Raw genomic sequence first — 21,508 nt, forward strand, 5'->3', positions numbered from 1 at the left:
CTTTTGGGGATCCTCAAAAGTATCTCACACTTGACCTTCACACTGGTTTGGTTTTAAAACCAAGTCTACAAAACTGTTACATTTTCTCAAAAACAGGACACAACTGCTGAGCCATGTGAGAGTTTGACCAGAGTGGTCAGAGTGGTCCTCTCTTGTCTGATCGTAAAACAGGACACCACTTTTAGAAATATAAAAACCAACATTGCGCTGTCACAGTAGTGCCTGAAACCCTGATTGTATATAATTACCAATTCATCAGTAAATTAAACCTACAATAACAGATTTCTTGGCCACTGCTGCGGTCTAATACGTCGTTATGAGAGTACAGTACATTTACGCACCAGACAAAGTACAACAATGAGCTGAAGCTCCGTACAGCAGAGTGGAGCTGTAGATTCAGGTGATAATTCTATGTAAGTTCATCACTATGACTGACAGTTTTCTACAATGTTATGGTAAAATATCAGATCCCAGACGAGCCCCTATTTATGTTACGACCCGGCTCGTGGGGAAAAGGGAAGCAACATAAACCAGATTATTTTTGGTAAATTGCAAGATATTTATTGACAGGGTTCAAACCAAAGAAACGGAAAGAAACCATTTTAATGTGCAAGGGCGTGTTTTAGTTTGTTGGGTAAACTATCCATACACAAGAGGGAAGAGGGGACCAAAGCCATCCCTGAGGCCTGAGTCATCTAATTCCTAGCTATGTCCCTGTCACACAGACGCTCGGCAGTGCCACAGGAAAGGATTAAGCGTGGAACAGGCAGGTAGGCACTAGACAGCATGAAATAATCACTTTAAAAAAGGACTTGTCTTTATAAGCTAGGAAGTTCAATTCAAATTTATAAGAATTTAAATTGCTAATGCAAAAACACAACGATTGACCAATCAAGCAGTAGTTGTCAACATTACCTATTTGTACTGCTGATATATCCCTCATTTCTCTTTTAGTTTAAAACAAATTATTGCTGCTCATCCTTTTCAATACATAATAACAACGAATCTTTAGAGTTGTCACATACATGCAGCTGACGGCCACACATGTTTTGCTGCTGGCATTCAACCACCTTTGTAGCAGTGTTCATATAGGTGATAATGTTACTCCAGTGTCTGGCTCCACAAGGCCCCTGCAGACAGACAGAGCCTTGCAGATATGCTGAGGTGATAAGGTTGGTGAAGAAGCACCAATCCCCAAAGCCCAAACACCAAGGTCAGCTGGGCGTCACAACAACAAGAGATTTGAGCACTTCCATCCCAGCCCTGTCCTCATGTGTCCTACATCAGTGTGATATTAGGTAGATATAATGTGTGATTTAATAGTGTTAGCTCAGTCAGATGTGTGCAAGGTTTATAAAGTGTACTTAGGTCCGTCTGTGTCAGGTCCATCTCACCATCTCTCTTGTCGGGTCGCAGGGTCGCTCTCTGCTGCGCTGATCTCAGCTCGCTGTGCAGAACCTCGATGTTGCTCTTCAGCTTCTTGATGTCATTTTCCCGCTGACACATTTCCAGCCGCAGCACCACCATGCCATCTTCCACAACTTTGGCGATTTCTGCCACGGCTGCTTTGGACAAGGCGTCGATTACGGAGGCAATCTGAGCCCGCAGAGCAACGCTGTTCAACATTGTTAAAACCACAAACAAGTGACAGCGAAGCCTGAACTTTACAGAGAGAAAAGTGGCTCAGCTGTCCGGCGCGAGGCTGGAACTCAGTCGCTCTGGCTAACGGCAAAACGTCATTGCTGAAGCCGCCAAATGTCCACAAACTGCAGCTATTTGGTTAGCTTGGTGTTGGTTTTATTGTGTACCGCTTTCAGCTAACAGCAGCTAATTGGTACAAGGAATAAACACAGGTTCTCGTTCTACGGAAGTGATGTCACAAATGCCGTAAACACAAGAGGAAAGGCGCAACACATATTGCCGAGGCACTTCCGAGGTTACCGCACTTTTTTTTTTTCTTTTTTTATTTAACCACAAACAAATCGATAGTAACAATGTACAGGCATTGCACCAATTTAAAACATACCGGAAATAATCCAAGCAGCGGTAACATATAATACAAATAAATGAAAAAGTTCAAACACTAAATAAAGTTAAAAAGCATAAGAATATTTGTATTTATTTATTTATATTTGTTATTAAGTCCTTCGGATGAGGGACGAAACGTCTTCCAATATCTTCAACCAAGTCCAGTTGCCCTTGACTTTAACCTTCGTTGGATAAGAATATTTGTAGGAAAAAAGTGGCATGAGACATTATAGTAAAATGTTAAAGTTTTTGTTATACACTTTTTAAAGATTTAAAGTAAATCCCTGGAGATTTTGTTCTCAACAGCTTTAGCAAATGCCAACAATAACCTGTCAAGTTGAACTTTTAAGCCAACAGAAATCGTATAAGCATTGTAACACCATTCAATTTTAATGTTTACTTGGAAATGCCACTCTTTGCCACCTTTAACCAACATTATTTTGAACTGGATGTAATTTGACAACCATTAACTTGCCTTATTTTATCCTTTAAGTCCCCCCAACAAAAAACTTTAATTCATACAAACACATCCATTAACTCATAATTTAGTTCACTATCAAAACAAACAAAAAAGTAAAACATTATAAACAAATAAATACATACCTTCATGTTATATAAGTTAATCAAGTTTTACAAAAAAAAAGGCATCTAATGAATATACTAAAACTCATACATTTATACTTACATTTATCAAGTATATTAAGTATATACTGTATGCATAAATCCTGCAGGCGCAAAATAAAATAAAATTTGGAACCTTTAACAGAAAAACGGAAAGAAAAATAGGGGATCATTAACATACTTTAATGCCAAGAGACAACAAATCTCTACTGACTTAAATTACGTGCAAATGTGAAACACATTAAATTATTGCATAGGTACAAACCCACACCCCCTTTACTATGACACACTTAAGTCATCACTGGTGCACCCAACTGCTGAGGCCGCATAATAAGTTTCAATCAACATCACTTGTGTGTAATCAAGTTAGGTCAAATACTCAGTGTGTATCTGGAAGGTCCAACATCATGAATGCAAGGGAAACCATTACAAAAGTACCAGTCAGGGAGTGGATGCCAGAAACTTTCCAAGGCACTGAAACACCTCTGAGTACAGTAAGATCATGATAAAACTGCACAAACTCCCTCTCCTGATACCGGTACCTGAAGTCAGGATATCTGCAGATCTGACAGTTGTGCTCTCTTTTTCTTAAAATTGCTTGGAACTATTTGAAATCATTATTATGTAAGGTAACAGGAGCCCAGAAAAATGCTATAGTATTTGTTAGGGTTGGGTGATAGGACAATATATACTGTAAGTAGAGATTTTGCCATACAATTTATACTGTTGTTGCTATCTTTTTAATACCTGTGTGTGTGTGTATTAGGCCAGTGATGTCCAACACTTTTTCCATGAGCCCTTAATATGAAACCATATTTACTTGTGTCATACTGTCACAGTTTAAATGTGTGTGATTTTGTGAGCCATTTTTCCATTGTAGATTGTTTAATTTCATTTAACTTACTAAAGATGTTAAACTAGTCCAAATAGTCCTAAAACATTGTGTTACAGAATTTCGTTTTTTGTCATTTCAAAGTAATCATCTTGCCCCTTGTAGAGGTTCTGACCCCCAGGTTTGGAACTACTGTATTAGATCGTTGTGGTTAATCTTGCAAATCAATGAGCTGGACTGTTTTAGATAAATAAGATAACCCTAACCCAAGATTAATACGTGTTAATAAGTGCAATTTTTCTTAATAAGTGTCACAGAGTATCTGAGGGTTACCTCCCCTGCAGGTGAATCTCTTGATGTATTTTGAGGTTACCCAGCACCGTGAAGCTTTTACCACACTGCCCACAGCTGTACGGCTTCAGGCCACTGTGGAACCGCTCGTGTCTCAAGCAATTGTCCTGCCTCGAAAACATCTTGCCGCAGATTTTGCAACTAAATGGCCTTTCACCCGTGTGCACACTTTGGTGCGTCTTCAGCCGGGTCTTCTGGGTGAAAGACTTCCCGCACTCGAGGCACCTGAAAGGCTTAAAGGGTTGGTGGGTGGCCTTGTGCTCTTCCAGCTGGGAGAGGCGGGGGAAACCCTTGTTGCAGACCGAGCAGATGAACAGTCTTTGATTTGTTCTCCAAACGGTCATTAGCCTTTTTGCTCTCGGGTTGTTCCTGCTGAGGATGTGACCTTCTGTGTTCGGTCCTAACGTATCTGCCGTGGACCTCTGCGCATGCAGCGAGGCTAGCGACGACCCAGCCTGTTGCGGAGCAGACTGCAAGCACTGGTTCTGATTGACTGCAGGGTGCGAAGCATGTGTGAACAGTTCATTAGGAGCATACTCTGAAGTGGTACTTGCCATGCACATAGGTCGAATCTCTACCTCTACTTTTATCGGCAAACTTAAGGAATCGTCTGCAGTTTCAGTTGAAGAGTTATAGGAACTTTCTGTATTTCTATGAGCAGCATATTGCTCAGGATGAGGGGTGAAAATCTGTGTGTGCTGCTGCAGTGCAACAGAGCCTTTCTCAAACATGCTACAAGCAGGAGGAGGCCAGATTGGGTCGTCTCGCTCTACCGCCTCAAAGCAAATGTCAAATGTTCCGGTGCTGTCTGTTGTTTCCTGGGTGGCAAGTTCATCCGCCGGTTCGTGTTTCACCGCTGGCCTCATGTCACAGTTCTCCTCTGTTCCATGTTGTGGTTCGCAGAGTGAATCAGCAGCCTTTGGTTTCAGATACACTGCACATGTTTCCGGATCTTCTTCTTTGTCTGCAATTGACAGATAGGAAATTTGCAGGTGCGCGTGAATTTGACTCCACAAATGCAAATGCCAGACAACAAAGCACAGACACAGTAGATGCGTTTCTACCCAGCTGTTTGTGTGAATTTTCAATTTGCACTTTAAAAAAGCCGGATGGAAACACTGAACATTCAGAATAAAACCACTCAAAATATTGCTAACAAGTATTAACACTCAGCTGAGGTGCAAAAGTTGGTGTATCAATAACAGCAGAACGCTTTAAACAGAATTAGCGAATAAATCTTGATGTCTCAACTCAGTCTTCAGGTTCACTCAAAACAGTGGCAGACAAAAACATCAGATTGATGTGGAGCGATGAGGCGACTGTATCGTGAAATTAATACATGAAATACATGAAACAAACAAAGATAAATGCCATTTTCCCCATCTAGTTTTCCACTTTTTCAGATTTGACTGGCAGTCTTTTTATAATGTCATCTCGTTGCAGCTTCTTCTTCTGTAATACTACAATACATTTAAATGGAAACCTGGCTAGTTTTGTTAACTGTAACGATACAACCCAGGACTATTTACTTACCCTGTTCACTGGAAAGTGTCCATGCTTTGAAGAGCATGACAATACTCAACACTAAAGATCACTTCCTCATGAACTAGGTATTTGATCACTGCATCAACTAACTAAAAGAAACTTTATACTTTCAGAATCGCTTGTGAGTTTAATCTCCATCTCTTATTACCTTAAAATACACTACACTTTTAAACCTGAAATAATAAATCAACTAGTCTAACAACTTAAAATGAATGTTGAGAATTCCCCAAACATTCCCTAATTCCAGGATTTGCATGTCTTTCTGTTTTGACTGTTGCTCGGGCAAAACAAGCCATTTCAATATCTCATTCTGGACTTTTCACCCTTTCCTGACCTTTTAGTAACTAATCGATTAATCAGTCAGTAGGGGAAATAATTGGCAGATTAATTAAAAATCAAACTATTGCTTTTCAGCTGAGTTGATTGAATGCTTTTCTTTGTCTGAAAAGATTGACATTGTATTAATCAAATAGATGCAGCCCTAATAATATATGTTAGTCGTCTTACACATGTCTATTTACTGTTTCCACATTGTTATCCAAAATAGGTGTGCGGCAATTTAAAAGGAGTTCAGGGATTCATCTTTAAGCCGAATTAATAGGAGACCATAAAAATTACTCAGGGTCTTCTGTTGATGTTCTACCGAGCAAGGAAGGTTGTGTGTAAGGAAGCAAATTCTGAATGTCAGACTTGTTGAATGAAGTTTGGTGTGACGCTTCTCTACAGACCCAGATGTGGGAGCTATAGCAGTTCCTTCTCACCTTTTCGGGGGACCTGATTCGCGGCTGCTGTTCGCTCCTGTTTGTCCTCTGTAGCTCGGGTCGTGGCTGCTTCTTGAGCTTTGCAGAGTTCAACCTCCATCAGCTTCAAACTTCTTTTGAGTTCCTGAATCTCGCTGTCCCTCCGACACATCTCCAGGTGCAGAACCACAGTCCCGTCCTCCACCAGCTTCGTTATTTCGGCTACCGCAGCTTTCGCTAACACATCCATGATGGCTGCGGCCTGCGCACCAAATGAGGAGGGGAAAGACATCCTGCCGATTGTAAACACAAACCCGGTAGAAGCAAATGTCAAGCTTTATTAAACAGCTGGGGCTTCTGCAGTGAGGCGAAACATCTTCCCACCACTTTTATTTTGGTTTACTTCCGGGAAAACTAGAGGGCGGATTTGACGTAGAGGGCAAATGAGGTAACTCTTCTAATAAACGTGAATGACCAAATCTTCCTTCGTTATATGAAGGCCTACTTTTGTTTTGTATGAGATAAATAAGAGTCAATAAAAAAATCTCTATATTTGTCTCCCATTTAAGTTGTTATAAAGAAAATAGCTACTGATCTTTAAATAATACATAGATATTAACATATAAAATGTTTATGTCTATGTGAAAAGTCGTCCTCTTTGTACAAAAAACAAAAAAGAAAGTTCATCTGTTATGGGAATGTACCCATTTCTGTATCCACAGAAAATTAATTTTTGCATAAAATTATTTTCAAGACAAATTAGTGATTTGGGGCATGGGGAAAACAGCAATATCTCAAACATTGTAACCCTGCTTTTAACCTTTTGGAAAGCACCATGTTCACACAAGCAAGTAAACGACAAACCACTTAATACTACCCATCCCTGACTGTGGTATAGACCTACCTCAGTGTAAGTCAAGTGTCTGACAATGTAAGTTTGATTTCAGCAATAATATATATAAAATCATTATGCCTTATAATTAGCAAAATAATATGGCAATGAACATCTTGGTTCTGTCACTCTTGGTATCCAATATAGTTTAATAGATAAACATGAAGAACAAATTTGAGTTTGACAATGTAATAATAATAATCATAATAATACACCACATTGGAAACATCTTTTTATTCACAACATCAACAAAAAAACGTGACTTTTGCAGACATTATATTTATCATGATACATTCCATTCATCATCCCTGCTCTTTAAAATCTACCATTTAACTAGGCTACATGCTTGCCAACTGTTTATTATACATACTGCAGACAAACATATACTTTATATAATTACAAAGTATTGTAAAATTAGACTAGTGCAAACAGGAGTGAGCTGGATTTAAGGCTTTTCCATTTTGGGGGATCAAAATTGATTTATCAAATGGTGGGATGTTTTGTTTTACAGACCCAAAATAATGAAGATAAAGAAGTTCTGGCTTGAAATAGAAAACACCAGTTCATTCAGATTGATTGTCAAACATTTCTTCTTCAACATGTTTCAGCAGCACTATACCTTTAATCTCACCTGTGTCTTTGCTTTCAGTTTCAGTTTTGTTTAACTTAAAGAGCAGATAGCACAATTGCAGCTATTCATTTATTAGCTACCTGACGTGGCGTCCTGGTGACCTAGGGGTTTAACACTGACCCAGTCGTTGCATCGTCTACGGTTTGAGTTTGGCCGAGGATCACGTCCCTCACTTCCTGTCAGCTTCCAATGTCTCTCTGTCCCTCCAAATAATACCTTCAAAAACCCATTTCGTTTCCTGGCTGCACATTAAGTTTGTGCATGGCTGAAAAAAAACACCTAACACATCTTTAGTAGCATTGCGATGACAATACTGTGGTTGTAATTTAAACTGAAAGAAAATCCTCAGTCAGTACAGGAAAAATACAGCCATTGATGCTACACCTAGAAAAATAGTTTGTACAGTCAAATCAGTTTAAATCAATATACAAACAAAACAAACCTTCACTCTACTTCACTTCCCCAATCTCTCTGCCTCTCCTTCTCGCACTCTTTCTCTTTTTCTCGCCTCATGGTTGCTTTGGCAACGGCCTCATCAAAACACATGCTGAGGGGACTGTTTCTGTTTGTGGCACTTTCATCCCCATCCCTCCTCTTGTCCCTTTCTTTCTCCCCTCCCCTGAGTGTTGGCTTCTCCCTTTTCCCACTGGCCTCGTCCTCGCCGTCCTCGTCTTTATCCCCGTGTTCTTTGTCCTGCTCTGTCGGGGCCTTCAGCGTGTTTTCCCTCCCTCTGTCGGCGTCTCTTCTGTCTTTCTGCTGCTGCTGATTTCGGAGGCTCAATGCGGTGAATCTGCAGTGCTGCGGCTTCGGAGGCACGACCGGCACTGCTTTTACTTGGTAAACCTTCGGATGTTTGGAGATGACCAGCTTCCTTCCTACCCCTCCTTGGCTGCTGTCACTTTCCTCACACTTTCTGTCCTCTGTCAATTCCTTCATATCAGACCTGACCTCTTTCAGTTGTTTATTTATTTCAGTTGTTCTTCGCTGCTCATCAGCTCTCTCTTTGTCACTGTTCTCTTTTTCTTTTGAAACCACCTCTCCACTGTCGTGTCGCTGTGCTTCGTTGCAGATGCCGTGTTTCCCTTGAATTGCTTCATCTAGTTCACTTGTATTTGGTAAGTTTGTCTCTTTCTCATCAAACTCTTGCTGCATCTCCGGATCTGCGTGCATATCTTCAGTTGTCTCCATTGATTCCTCCACTACTTCTACTCCAACCTCTGCCTTGTTTGTCCCTCCTTCTTCAACTTCCACCATTTTCTCTCCTGAAACATTTTCTATCTGATCTTCCTCCTCTCCATTGACTTCTTTGAGCGTATCTCCCTCCCCAGCAACACTTTCTCTTGCGCCCTTCTTCTGAACACGCTTACTTTCCTCATCCTCTATCACCTCACATATAACATCCTCAAGTTCATTCCAGACTTCGCTGCTTGTCCCACAAAATGCACTATCCTGCTCTTCGCCACCTTCCTGCATCTTTTCTGCATGTTCTTGGTCAGCTGACACTTCATTGGCCTCCTCTGTGGTTTCTTCCCCCATGTCAGCATCACTTTCTTTCATTTCCAGAACCATTTCTGTGTCCTCTGTCTCTTTGCATTCATCCTCTCCCTCATCATTGTCTCTTTCTTTCCACGTGCCACAAGAAACCCCATCACAAGGTGGATAATCACCGTCAGGATTATCAACCGCTTCCTTCTCCTCCTCGACCGTAATGTCAGCCATTGCGCTTGATTCATCGTTGCCCGTCAGCGGATGCTCAGCAAAGCAGTGCGTTGATGCTTCTGAGGTGGGAGGTTGTTCTTTGTCACTTGGAGTATCTTCCATGACACTGCAGTCTTCGTCTGTTGCTTTGCTGCAGATGGATGACAGAAACATTTAAGATCTCTAAGTGGACTTGGAAAGAGGTATCTTGCTTCAGACAACTGGTTGTAAACTTAGGTTAAGTGTGTTGTTCGATGTGATTTTGGAAAACACAATCCATTTTACGGTGAGCTAAACATATGGGGCAACAAGATGAGATCAACTTTTTGTATATTCTTTACTGGCTTCTTTATTTATGCCCCTATTTGTAGTTGTTATATGATTATATGATCATTGAAATGATTTAATGTCTTAATTTTTTATTTGTAAAAAGGGGACATATAGTGGCTCTAAAGTGAGACTTTTCAAGTTGCATAATGGTGAATGCTAAAATAGTTAGTTAACTGACTCAGTGATGTCAGTTATGCAGAAATAAATATCTGAGGTTTGCTAACATTAGCTGACACACAGTATACTACTGTTGTATCATTAGCTACTGGTCATACCAGACCAAGTAAGGTAGCAGCAGCGAAAGCCGTTCAGAGTATGCTAAATGGAGCAAGTGAGTGTGTTTTATTGGTTGTTCAAACTGATGTGTGGTGAGCATCTGGCACAAATGGCTGCTGTGCATCACCCACCTGGCAGCATCTAAGATAAACACGCAATAGTAATGTAATCCAGAATTATTATTAGAATGATTATAATTTTTATAATGAATTTAACTTATAAGGACGGAGAATGTGTTTGTCTTTTTAAAAAGTTACTTCTTGCCTTAAACCTACCCAACAGTTACCCGGGGGGCAGCACAACAATCTATAAGCACAGCTTTGACATATTATCGCCTTATAAAGTTGATATGGCGAACTTGTTATCAAATAGTTGCCTATTTACACATCCGGCAATTACGAAGCAACGATAGCATTCACTTGGAACTGTCTTTCTGGACACCTGACAACAATAAGTAATATTTAATTGACATAGCTCTGTTATGAGATAGCTGGCTCCTCAGCAGCTAAATGCTCCACCATGTTCCCCAGCTGGTCACTAACTTTGTCTATCTGCCGTTTGGTGCTCAGCAGGTTGTGTACAGTGAGTTTTTCCCCTGAAAATAGCTGCCTGCTGCATCTGGAAATCTGTTTTATTTGTCAGGTTTGAGAATGGTGGCAGTCAGTTTGCAGGCTATAAAACCATCTCTGTAGTTATTTGTGGGTTCATGCGACATCTTTCACATTACATATAGTTATCTGACCCATTGTAATAGAACTGTATTAGTTAAAGCAGCTTTAAAGGTGCACGATAACGTAGTTATGAACTGAGTTGATAACAGGTGTGTGTGAAGGGAATTAGTTTTACCTTTGCCTATTGTTTTCCACGTCTTCCTTCTTTGTTGTCTCCTTTTCATCCAGTCCATCTATATCTTCTTTATCTTTCACTTCTACCTGCTCTCGCTCTCCAGCAGTTGATTCTTTACATGCAGAAAATTCAAGGTTTAGCGACTGGCATTCTCTTTCCTCAGAGCTCTGTAATTGAGTTATAGGTACTCCATCATGGGTGCAACAGTCTTGTTTATCAGTGTCTGGTTCAAAGTCAGTCAAATTGCTTAAAAAGAAATCAGGGGGGAGGCTTTTAACAAACATGCTGTCATCGTCGTCGTCACTACTGTAAATGTTATCATCACTGTCGTCCCCTGCATCCTCCTCTTCAGAGCCCGAATCCTCTGGTCCGCGGACAGGTGAGGTCATGTAAGGCAAGCTGAGGGATTTAGTGTGTCGGCTGTTTATGTCGAGGCTGAGTGGCCTGTGTGGATTTAACTGTGTCTGACTCTGGGTGTGTGTTTCAGGGTCCGCTTGCAGGTACATCTGTAGCGCTGCAGGACGATGGGAAGGCTGACCTTGCGCCATAACTTCATACTCATCATCTGAGTAGCCAGGAGGTTCAACAGAGAACTCGCTCACCTAACATGTAAAGACAACATGTAAAAACAGGAAGTGAAAAGCAGTGCAAGGGAGAAATGTTTCTATTTTTCTCCTTTGCATTCTTTAACCCCAAAGAAAATGTGTTAAGAATTATTTCCACCTTCAAATGCTGTTTAAACCTTATTAGTAAAGATAAACAACACACACCTGGTAGTTGACACTGCAGTCCATATGGTCCTGGGCGCTGCAGTCCATTTGGTCCAGGAAATCAAAGTTATCTTGAACGTAGCCAGACAGCCCCTGGTCATCCTCCTCCACTTCAGTTGAGTTGAGGATGTCGGAAGCGTCAAACACAGAGGCATCAACACACTGAGTCACCGCTGGCTGTAAATCAGCTGGCTTCACCCCTTTCATGTCTGTAAATGAAGCACGGGCTAAGATTAGATGTGATCTTGCATTATTTACATTCACATTACATGCAACAGAATAAAACAAAACATTTCAAGACTTGAAATGAAAGAAGAAAATAATCTTGTTTTAAAGTGTGTTATGGTCACCGTCACATGCTTAAATATAAATGTTGTCATACAATACTATACAATATAAATATTTGTTGTCTCAGAAGTGCAATGTTGTTGTATTTCCTTTCAACATTGTTATCTAGTGTTTTGACTTGCATTAACTGATATTAAAAAATAGTAACTTAACAGCCCCTAAACGTTTTGCTGCCCCCCTGTGCTTCACCTTGCTGCAATACGGTGTACTCCAGGACCCTGTGACATCACTGTAGGGTGTGGGTACAGGTGCAGCAAATCACACATCTAACCACACCCATCAGTGATGTTATGTCACTCTTTAAGTCACTGTTTCACACCCCTTTTGCTTATTAACTTTATAACCAATCAACACCTGGGTTATAAAGTGAGCTGTTACATATGAGCTGTGAGCAGTTCAACTATGGAGGGATGTTTCCTTCCCCGACTGTTGCATTTAAAGAGGTTAAACTTGGTACTATTTCACAAGAAAAAATATTTGAATACAATTTAAAGACGTCGATCTTAAAGCTAGGGTAGACTATGTTGGAGAACTAGCATAATTTTGAAAGTATCCAATCAACAAAAGCTCCACCCTCTCATCCAAAAATTGTCACTTCTGGCACCAAAAAACAAAGATGGCAACGCCAAAATGCCAAACTTGAGGCTTCAACAGCAGTCGGTAGTCATGCTTATTACAGTCCTGCAACAGCCACAGATACTGGATTTTTATTGATTGCTGTTGGGATGTAAAGAGAATGCCAACAAATATAATGAAAAATTGCTTCTGAAATAAATTTCCTAAGTCTTGGGCATTTTTTAAAACTATTTTCTGACATTTAATTATTGGTGCCCAACCTTTTTGGCCTGTGACCCCTAAATGAAGCAATGTCTACATGTGGCAGGTCCTTGTTGTGAGCCGTGAGCAGTTTAACCAACAAGTATTTCAGTTTCATTTGAAGGTGAACGTGTCCGGTATTTCACAAGAAAAATAACAAAGGAGAAAAGTCAGAATAAATAAACATACATGTGTGTAACCAGTGTTTCTTTTTCCCTGTGACCCCACAGATTTGTCCCGGACCCCAAGGATGAGAATCATTAGAATAATTTTTTATAAAATAACAGATATAGCAAATAACTATTGGTTGAACTCCCGTTGTAAAAAAAAGGAGATCATGGTTATGAAATAGGTGAAATTACCTATGTAGTCATAATCGACATCCTTGTCATCATCCACAGCATCTTCATCATTATCTTCCTCAGCATCTTGACCTCCCATCACCACCTCCGGCTTCCATGTACGTCCTTCTCTGACCTCCTCCTCTTCCTCCTTATCCTCCTCTTTCTTTACTTCACCTTCTTCCTCCCCACCACCGCCTACCCCTGCCTTCCCTTCCGCATCCTCGACTCCTTCCCTGTCCGTCACTTTCCCACTGCAATTCTTCTCCTCTTCCTGAACCTTTCTGCCTTCTTCCACCTTCCTTTCCATCGCTCTGCTCTCCTTGCTCTCCACCTTCTCTCCTCCCTCCTTACCTTCCACCCTGTCGCCTCCGTCCTTATCCCTGCCACGATGGATGACCCTGTTGCCACCGCCCCCTTGCAGCACCCCTAATGCTAGGTTAGAGGTGATATGCAGGGGCACAGTAACCAGGGTGGGCCCTGTGATGTGCATGGCTGCTCTTCGGCCTACTTTAGTGGAGAGTCCTGGGGATCTGGACTGAAGAGATTCATTGCCTGTGACTCCTGAACCTTCAGGGTCAAGGGCAGTGTAGGTGCCCTGGGTCCCTGCGCCCCCGCTTACTAACCCTGTTCCCCTGCGGTAGGTCACTGCATATTCACTGCCACCTATTGCACCGGGGGAAGACGTGACCTCCGAGCATGACTGGGGGTTGGGAGTGACGAGGGGAGATGCTGTGGGGATGCTGGTGGAAGGAGGGCGCTGGGCAGGACGTCTGGAACCTGGAATAAAACAGGCAGATAAGTCCGGGGACTAAGGACAATCCAAAGTGAGACTGTAAATCTTTTAACTAATACAGTTTCAGACATATTCAGGCAAGTTTTTAGATTTTGTTTTAAAGGGTCAGTACAGGCAAAACAGAACAGTTCTCTTCCCACACTTATCCTCAGTGGGATGTGGTTTATGTGAGGTTTTTGACCTATTTGTGGTGCTCTAAGCATTACAAAATGACAGCTGGAAAACAGTTTGTTGTGTCTTAAAAAAAATTATGTAACAGTCCCTATGTTGGTAGAGAGACAAGTCCTTTTGAGTATTAAAGATGCAAATTTTCAATTATTTTAACCAAACCAAAATTTCAATAAACTGTTGTAGGGTGGTTTCAAAAGTTTCACAGGCAGGCATCTCAAAACCTAAAACCATAACACACGCAAAAAGAGAACGTTCTCCATGACCAAACGCCACTATGGCAAAGTGAGAACTTCTTTTTATTTATCTATACATTTATTTTATGACACGGGTTGGATCCACAGGTCAATCAAAGCAAGCTAATTATATATATATTTATATTTCTCCTTAGTGTGTGTAGTTTATTCTATTGTTGAAACATTTATGATATTTATTTATCATTTATCATTTTAACAACATCAGTTGGGAAATGTGTGACGAGAGCAGTACCTTCATTTGGAAACGCCTGGGTGCTGAGGGAGTCCATGCTTCTGGCTGGTCTCAAAGCTGGCCTGTCTTTCTCTAAAACAAAGAGCCAGTTATTTAAGACCAGACATATAATAATATATATAACTGCAGCAAGTATAAAAAAGTGCACAGGTGGGGTTTTTTAAGAAAAGACCAATGTTGATATCATTTTCACGAAACCATTTGGTTATAGTTATATAAGTTTAGTTATGAATCAAACATTCTTAACACTAACTTTGACATTACCAGAGGCCATATTCCTGTATGATCATCAGTTTTCAACAGAAATGTCTTCCTTTGCTAGAAAAGTGAGAAACCTCTACACATGTGTTACCTTGAACGATTAGGATCACTTTTATTTTATAATGCATTAAAATAATGCACTCAGAGGAGAAATAACAATTATTTAAAGGAAATTATCAACGATAGGAACAATGACCAGAGATAATAACCACGATAAGGTTCGGTACCTTTGGATGAGTGTTTGTGCCTCCGCCGTGGGTCTTGGAATCGTCCTCCAATGTTGAAGATGGACATCCACTTCCTGCCTTTGAGAGATCCTTTCCTCCTGAACGAGACACAGACATTCACAAGGACTTGGAATATGAAAAAATGAAATAGAACAGCTGCATTCAACATGAGATAGGCTTCTGTAAATGCCTGTTTGGTAAACATACATTTGGAATGTCTCTTTCATGTCTGTTTCTGTTTATTTTCCAAGCTGCCCCACTCAGACTTACACAGCATGTTCAAGCTGATCATCATTGACCTTTGACCTCTGTATGAAATACATCCCCACCAACCAGATCAGATGATTCAGACAGATAAATATGTGGTCCACTTACTTGTCTGTGCCTTCAATGATGGCGTGGTAGGGTCTTATGGCTAGAGGACCGTCTCCTGGACTGATATTACCAAAGTTGGGGAAGGGCTGAATGGGAGCGGATTTGAAAAACCCTTCCTCCTGACCGGACGCTGCTGACGGGGAGGGGAGGGAATTCCTTCTCTCATTTGATACACCTGAATATGGCAGAAGTCAGTGATGTGATGTGGGACTGGGTGTGTTTGTAGTCCAGAGTTCTGAATTGCTGCCCAAATCTCAGATTTTTTCAGCAATTCATACAGAGAAAATGAAGTAAAACAAAATGGTAATTCTGTCTTGTCATCGGGAAAGTGTTTTACCTTGTTCGGGAAACAGCTGAGGGACGTGTGTGAGGATGAACTCCACCACGATGGACTGAACCCTGACCTCCATGAAGGCTGCGGTACCATTAAACCCAGACGCCTCAATGTCCTTTGACCTTTATATACAGATTGATTGATTGATTGATTGTTGGAGAAGTAAGGATGAACATGCATGAAAAAATAATGGATAGAGGAATGAAAGAATGAATGAAAAAGAGAGAAGGAAGAAAGCAAGGAAGAGAAAAGGATAATGAAAGAAGGAAGGAATGAGATGATAAAGAACATCTACTAATTCATAATCATCAAACAAAATTGCTCTATTAGTTAGATTTTAGGAACGTCCACGAACGGCTTATGTAGATTTCCCAGTAGTCAGGGCAGAGTGTGGATAAGTGTCTTGCTCAAACGCATTTCACCAGAGAACATATATTGGTGTATGCAACTGATATTAGCAAACCTGAGCAGATTGGGGGCCCAGACAATGGCCAAGTTCCTGGAGTGCATGTTGGTCTCTGAGCTATATGAGGCCATTCTGACAAGATGGCGCATCAGAAACTCGAGAGTCCTGATGGAAAGAAAGTGAAGACATTTCAACTTGAGCACAGGTCAGCAAGTGAAACGCAAAGTGAAAGCTTTCAAAAACTGTGGTCAAATCATTTATTTGAATTAATGACATTCATTTTTGTTAATGACATTTTATTACTTTAACAACCAAAATCATATCATGCTGTGTTTCTCTGCCAATCCCATACCTGTCCCAACCTAGCTTCCTGATGGCAGAGCCCCAAATCTACGTCAACAGGAAGTTGACAAACAAAGAAGCAGACAGGCCACATGTGGACACCCTGTTTTGTCATGTAACAAAACTGTAAGGATGCCGGCTGGATGATCTAAACACAAAGAAATACAGGCCTGCTTTCTCAAGGCAGAAAAGACAGTTTTCCAAGTACCTGTAATGTGGGTTTGGAAGTTCTTTCAGCACATCTCTGATCTTTACCAGCCTGTCCTCCTCCAGCTGGATGGCCACGGCCTCCTGTTACACAGACATGAGTTTGAATCAATATGTTTTTACATTTCTGAGGGAACTGACTACTTCGGGATGTTTGTCTCTCAGCTTCAGACTGAACTGAAGAAGCCGCTCTGCATAAGAAGTACTTTTACTTTTGATAGTGTAAGTACATTTTGGATGTGAGTACTTTTTCCACCGCTGGAAACATGACATATAGTCTCTATTCATTATTAGAGAACTGTTGTAAACACCATGACCCAACTTGTCTATGTTCTCTGGGAGATTTAGACTTTATATATTTAATATTTTCTTTGCAGGGGAGACACTTTACACCCCTGTGATCACTCCAATACACATCAACGCAAGAGGGTGGAAATTGTGTGAAATGTTTGTGTGTCTGAGCTACTCACAGCAAACTTGTCATATAGCTGGTATGTGAGCAGAGGGTTGGGCAGCTCTCTGAAATAAGCTTTACACAAAGAGCTGACACAGTGGATGTCCTGCAGGTACAGGTCCTTGTTCAGATCTGGACTCCCATCGCTCTCAAACTCCCCCCTGGTTGTATACACACATAGATTCACTTTAGAGTACAGCAACATACGAACTGGAATTAAACTTTGGTGGAATATACATTTACAGCTATAAGTTCAAAGAGAGGCACACAGCTGCACACATACACACAACTTACCTTAGCTTCTGTATGTTGGACGATACTCCAGACAACCTGTAGATCCCATCCACGATTCCATGTTTCTCAACAAACTCACTGCAGCATCGCAAGACCAGAGGTACTGTGGGAAACGGTGAATGACTCAAATTAATCAATTACAAAATAACACAAGAATAATATGTTAAATGAGCAAATGTATTATTTTATTTATTTTACACGGACTGGTGAGAAAGATAGTTATGGTCTAACCATCATGTACAATTAAAAAAGCATTGGGGGTGAGATAGTTGTGCAGGAATTTTTGCTCCTTTTGTGCAGATTATTGTTTACCAGCATCTGCAAATAATTTATGGATGTGCGTGTACCTCCGGATGATTGCCAAATATGGTATGTACAAAAGATAGTGTACGAATAAATATTAGCATGATATCATAACATATTCAATATGGAGTATAAGTAATGTATCAAAATCCTGTTAGACAAAATACACAAATTTCTGTTCATATACATGTATACAAGTTTCTAAATTGAACACTTTAACATTAGCAGCATGACTCCAGTGATGGCAATGTCATTGTGTCAGTCTACCACTTTGATCCAAAGTGAAATATCTCAACAACTATTTAATGGATTGCCATGACATTTTGTACATTCATGGTCCACAGAGGATGAATCCTAATGACTTTGGTGATTTCCTACAGCATACCATTAAGTTTCTATTTGTGGTTCTCAAAACTATAAAAAAAAAGATTGGTAGAGACATTCATGCTCCCCTCAGCATGAATTGTAATAACTTTGGTAATCCTCTGAATGTTTCTCCAGCCCGATCAGGTAAACATTTATGTGTTCAATACTTTGGTTTATAACCAAACACCTGCAAATGCATTGATATTCCCATCAGCCTCGGCTGTACTTCTGATTTGCAAATATGAGCATGCTAGCACTCTAAAATATGACTGTGAACATGGTAAACATAAACTACCTGCTTAACACCCGAATGTTAGCATTGTCATTGATAGCATGTTAGCATACTGACGTTAGCATTTAACTGTGCCTTAAGTACAGCCTCACAGAGCTTCCAACATGGCAACAGGCCACGCAAAACCCACTATGAAATGGCAAGATGGACTGCTGATTACAACATGGACTCCTGAGAGAAATAAAATAAAACAGCAGAATGTAGCCACAATGTAAAATGACCAAGAGACACTCTTTGGAGCAGACCTGGTGTGGTAAATGCTGTGTGGTTTGATTCTTAACCAGAAAGAAATAATTGAACATGTGCTTTAAAAAAGGCACAGTCTAGTCTTTTCTTGACTTCATATCTGTCTGAGAAATATCCCTGCATATTGAGACACCAAGATTTTTAAACATGACAAATATTCTGATCAAATAATAACTGTCAAAAAGTTATATGTTGAATTATTCTTTTACAAGCTGTACGGTGACCTGTCAGAGGATGTCATTTGTGGTTATGAAATATTCACAAGAACACATTGGGTAACGCTTGACTGAGGATATCCGTATCTAAGAACACATTGTTATATAAAAATCGTATGGTTATTGAGATGTCTACAGTTAGACACCATAGGTACTGTATTTTCTGGAGATGTTACACACCATTGCTATTGATCTGTACAGCATAGTTTAGCGTGTGTTGTAATGAGGAATGTCATGAAGAAAATGGTTACAGGAAAAAGTTTGTTCTCTTACTCTCTTGAGAGGAGGCGTTCAGGTGCTCCAGCAGATCACATCCAAACACCTTCTCTTTGTTCCCTCCTTTTCTCCGAACTCTCCGCATCTCTTCCTGTCTGCTGAGTTCACCTCACATTCAGACCGACGCGAGCTGCTCCCTTTGTGACCGTCAGACTGACTGACTGTCTTTGTGGCTGCTGGATGTGTTGACCGACTCCGTTAATGTGACACTGACTTTGTAGAGGTGCTACACATTTCAGAGATTTGACAGTGCTGCTGCTGCTGCTGCTGCTTCTGTTTTCTTGGCTTCAGTGCATGTTGTTGGGTGCAGGTTGTTTCCTCTGTATGCTATGTTGCATTGGAGTTGAAATTTAAAAGTTGGAGTGTTAGGACATTCTTTGGTTTACCTTCCACCCTGCAAAAGCAGAAATAACAAAAGTTCGTTCGTGCAAACCCCAGCTTTACGTTGCAGACAATAATCCCCCCCCCCCCCCAAATCAACAAACTGCACTGAATCCTCAGCACACAAATGTAGCTCTCCACTTCCCCCTGATGTACTGAATTTATTTTCGAATGAAAGGCCACACCCTTGCCTATGTACTTCTCCTATTCAGTGAAATGAGCCTCTAAATGTTTCACTCCAATCACACCATAATATTGCTCTAGGCTGGTGGACCCACTTAGACCTCCACTCTCAGCTTCAGCCTGAGAACCGTGTTAATTACAGGCCCAGCCTGTCCTCACTGCCCGCATGTCATGGCCATCGCGGCCCCCTTTTTCACTGCAGCGGAAGTCGAGCACTGTTAAAGCTTGAACATATAGACTCATACAGACATTCAAACTCACTCCCCGGCCCCTCCACCCTCCTGACACCTGCCACTGCTCTCCCTTTATCCACCATCTCTCCCTATCTGTCCACTTTTAGGAAAGCGTTTCAGAGGGGAAACGTGAAGAAATAAAAGTTAAAAAGCGAATACGAGTGTTCCTACCTTCACTCTGCATCGGCACACAAGCAGCAGCATAAAATGATGACGCAAGAAACCACTAAACTTCCCCTGTTAACTTCCTGAGTGTCTCTGTTTCTCTTGTGCTTTCTCTCTGTATGTGCCCCACAGTTTGTCTGCCTCTGCTGATTGAGTAGGGAAATCAGTTCAGTGTATCTGTACAGTGCATCTATTTCCCTTTATGTGCTGTGTTTGTCTGTGTAGATTGAGCTCCATGTGTACTTTTAACCCTGACAGCAAGACATGGACAGTAAATATAGAAATAGGATTAATTCAACACATTTCAGCCCATTTCTTTTGAGTGTGTCAGTGGTACACACCAGTACTAATCTGTACAAACTCAAGCATCACACAGCACCTCAGTGAGTACTGTTGAAGTACCACAAATGGCTTCATGCTACAAACTACAACAAAGTATAACTACCAGATAATACAATAGAAACTAAAACTACCACAAATGACCACAGATTACAAAACAGTAACACACAGTACAGAAATAACTAGTGAAGTAACTACAAACAACCACAAAGCATATCGAAAAGTACCACAAAATACCATACTAGTACATTGAATCACACAAAATACCAATCGGCTCAAAGTACCAGGGGTTTCCACAAAGTAAGGACTGCAAAAAAGGCCTACAATAAAATATTCAAAAGTAATAATAGGCCTACAACAACAAAATATCACCAAGTACAACAAACAAATTACAACAAAAGAAAAATCACAGTATACCTCAATTCCACAATGAATTTAAAATTTGAGACAACTACAGAAGTAGTCGTAGTTGTACTTTAAGTATCAATAGTAAAATATTCCTCATGTAGCATAATGACCCCTGCCGGTGTTGTATTGTTGGATTATTATTACTCATGCATTAATATGTTGCAACCATTTTAGCTACTTACAATAATTGTTTCTGAAATGTAGTGGAGTAGAGGTATCCCTCAAAATTGTGCTTAAGCACAGTACTGCAGTAAAAGTATTTTTTCACCACTGGTCTTTCTATTCCTGGCACTTGCCTAGATACCTAGATATTACTGCTCTATATATTGTGCATGGAGTCTAATAATAATAATAATAATAATTTATTATAACATAAAATATATTGTGGTAGTTTGTGATAGTGTCTGATACTGTATTGGCTCTGTGTGGTAGTTTGTGGCTGGAGCTATTTCCTGGACCTTATCCTGCAAAACCCCTTAAAAGTGTTGATACACGCATTTTAAATGGTTAATACATTATTTGCCAATATTTTATCGAGCCGTTATAAAACATTAATAAGAGATTGGATTGCCAAGTTTGGTAAATCCCTTTGGCTGGTGTTTATACCTTCTATTTGGTAATAATGCAGATGTAAATGTTGGTAATCTATTAATAAATGATTGTGGGTTTCACACTTTCTAAAA

General features: G+C 40.5%; 2 protein-coding genes across 2 annotated transcripts in view; both read right to left on the minus strand.

The window, feature by feature from the left end:
* Nucleotides 1–19,506, minus strand: part of LOC123972432 — a 22,176-nt gene extending 2,670 nt beyond the window's left edge. The window contains 17 exon segments of the mRNA XM_046051937.1: nt 1,106–1,130; nt 1,365–1,615; nt 3,815–4,796; nt 6,139–6,410; nt 8,089–9,489; nt 10,791–11,392; nt 11,561–11,769; nt 13,087–13,845; nt 14,519–14,590; nt 15,007–15,104; nt 15,382–15,556; nt 15,719–15,837; nt 16,179–16,286; nt 16,672–16,754; nt 17,141–17,285; nt 17,419–17,521; nt 19,114–19,506. Coding sequence (XP_045907893.1) covers nt 1,106–1,130; nt 1,365–1,615; nt 3,815–4,796; nt 6,139–6,410; nt 8,089–9,489; nt 10,791–11,392; nt 11,561–11,769; nt 13,087–13,845; nt 14,519–14,590; nt 15,007–15,104; nt 15,382–15,556; nt 15,719–15,837; nt 16,179–16,286; nt 16,672–16,754; nt 17,141–17,285; nt 17,419–17,521; nt 19,114–19,201 — 5,492 coding nt within the window. The 5' untranslated portion in view covers nt 19,202–19,506.
* Nucleotides 2,164–6,509, minus strand: LOC123972490 (zinc finger protein 135-like). Its single transcript, XM_046052009.1, has 2 exons — nt 6,139–6,509; nt 2,164–4,796 (listed from the first exon to the last, which is right to left on the minus strand). Exons 1-2 carry the CDS (start codon nt 6,407–6,409, stop codon nt 3,811–3,813), a joined length of 1,257 nt encoding a protein of 418 aa, XP_045907965.1. The 5' UTR covers nt 6,410–6,509; the 3' UTR covers nt 2,164–3,810.
* Nucleotides 19,507–21,508: the final 2,002 nt, after the last annotated feature.

The sequence above is a fragment of the Micropterus dolomieu genome, linkage group LG06, assembly GCF_021292245.1.
Source record: "Micropterus dolomieu isolate WLL.071019.BEF.003 ecotype Adirondacks linkage group LG06, ASM2129224v1, whole genome shotgun sequence".
Classification (NCBI taxonomy): Eukaryota; Metazoa; Chordata; class Actinopteri; order Centrarchiformes; family Centrarchidae; genus Micropterus; species Micropterus dolomieu.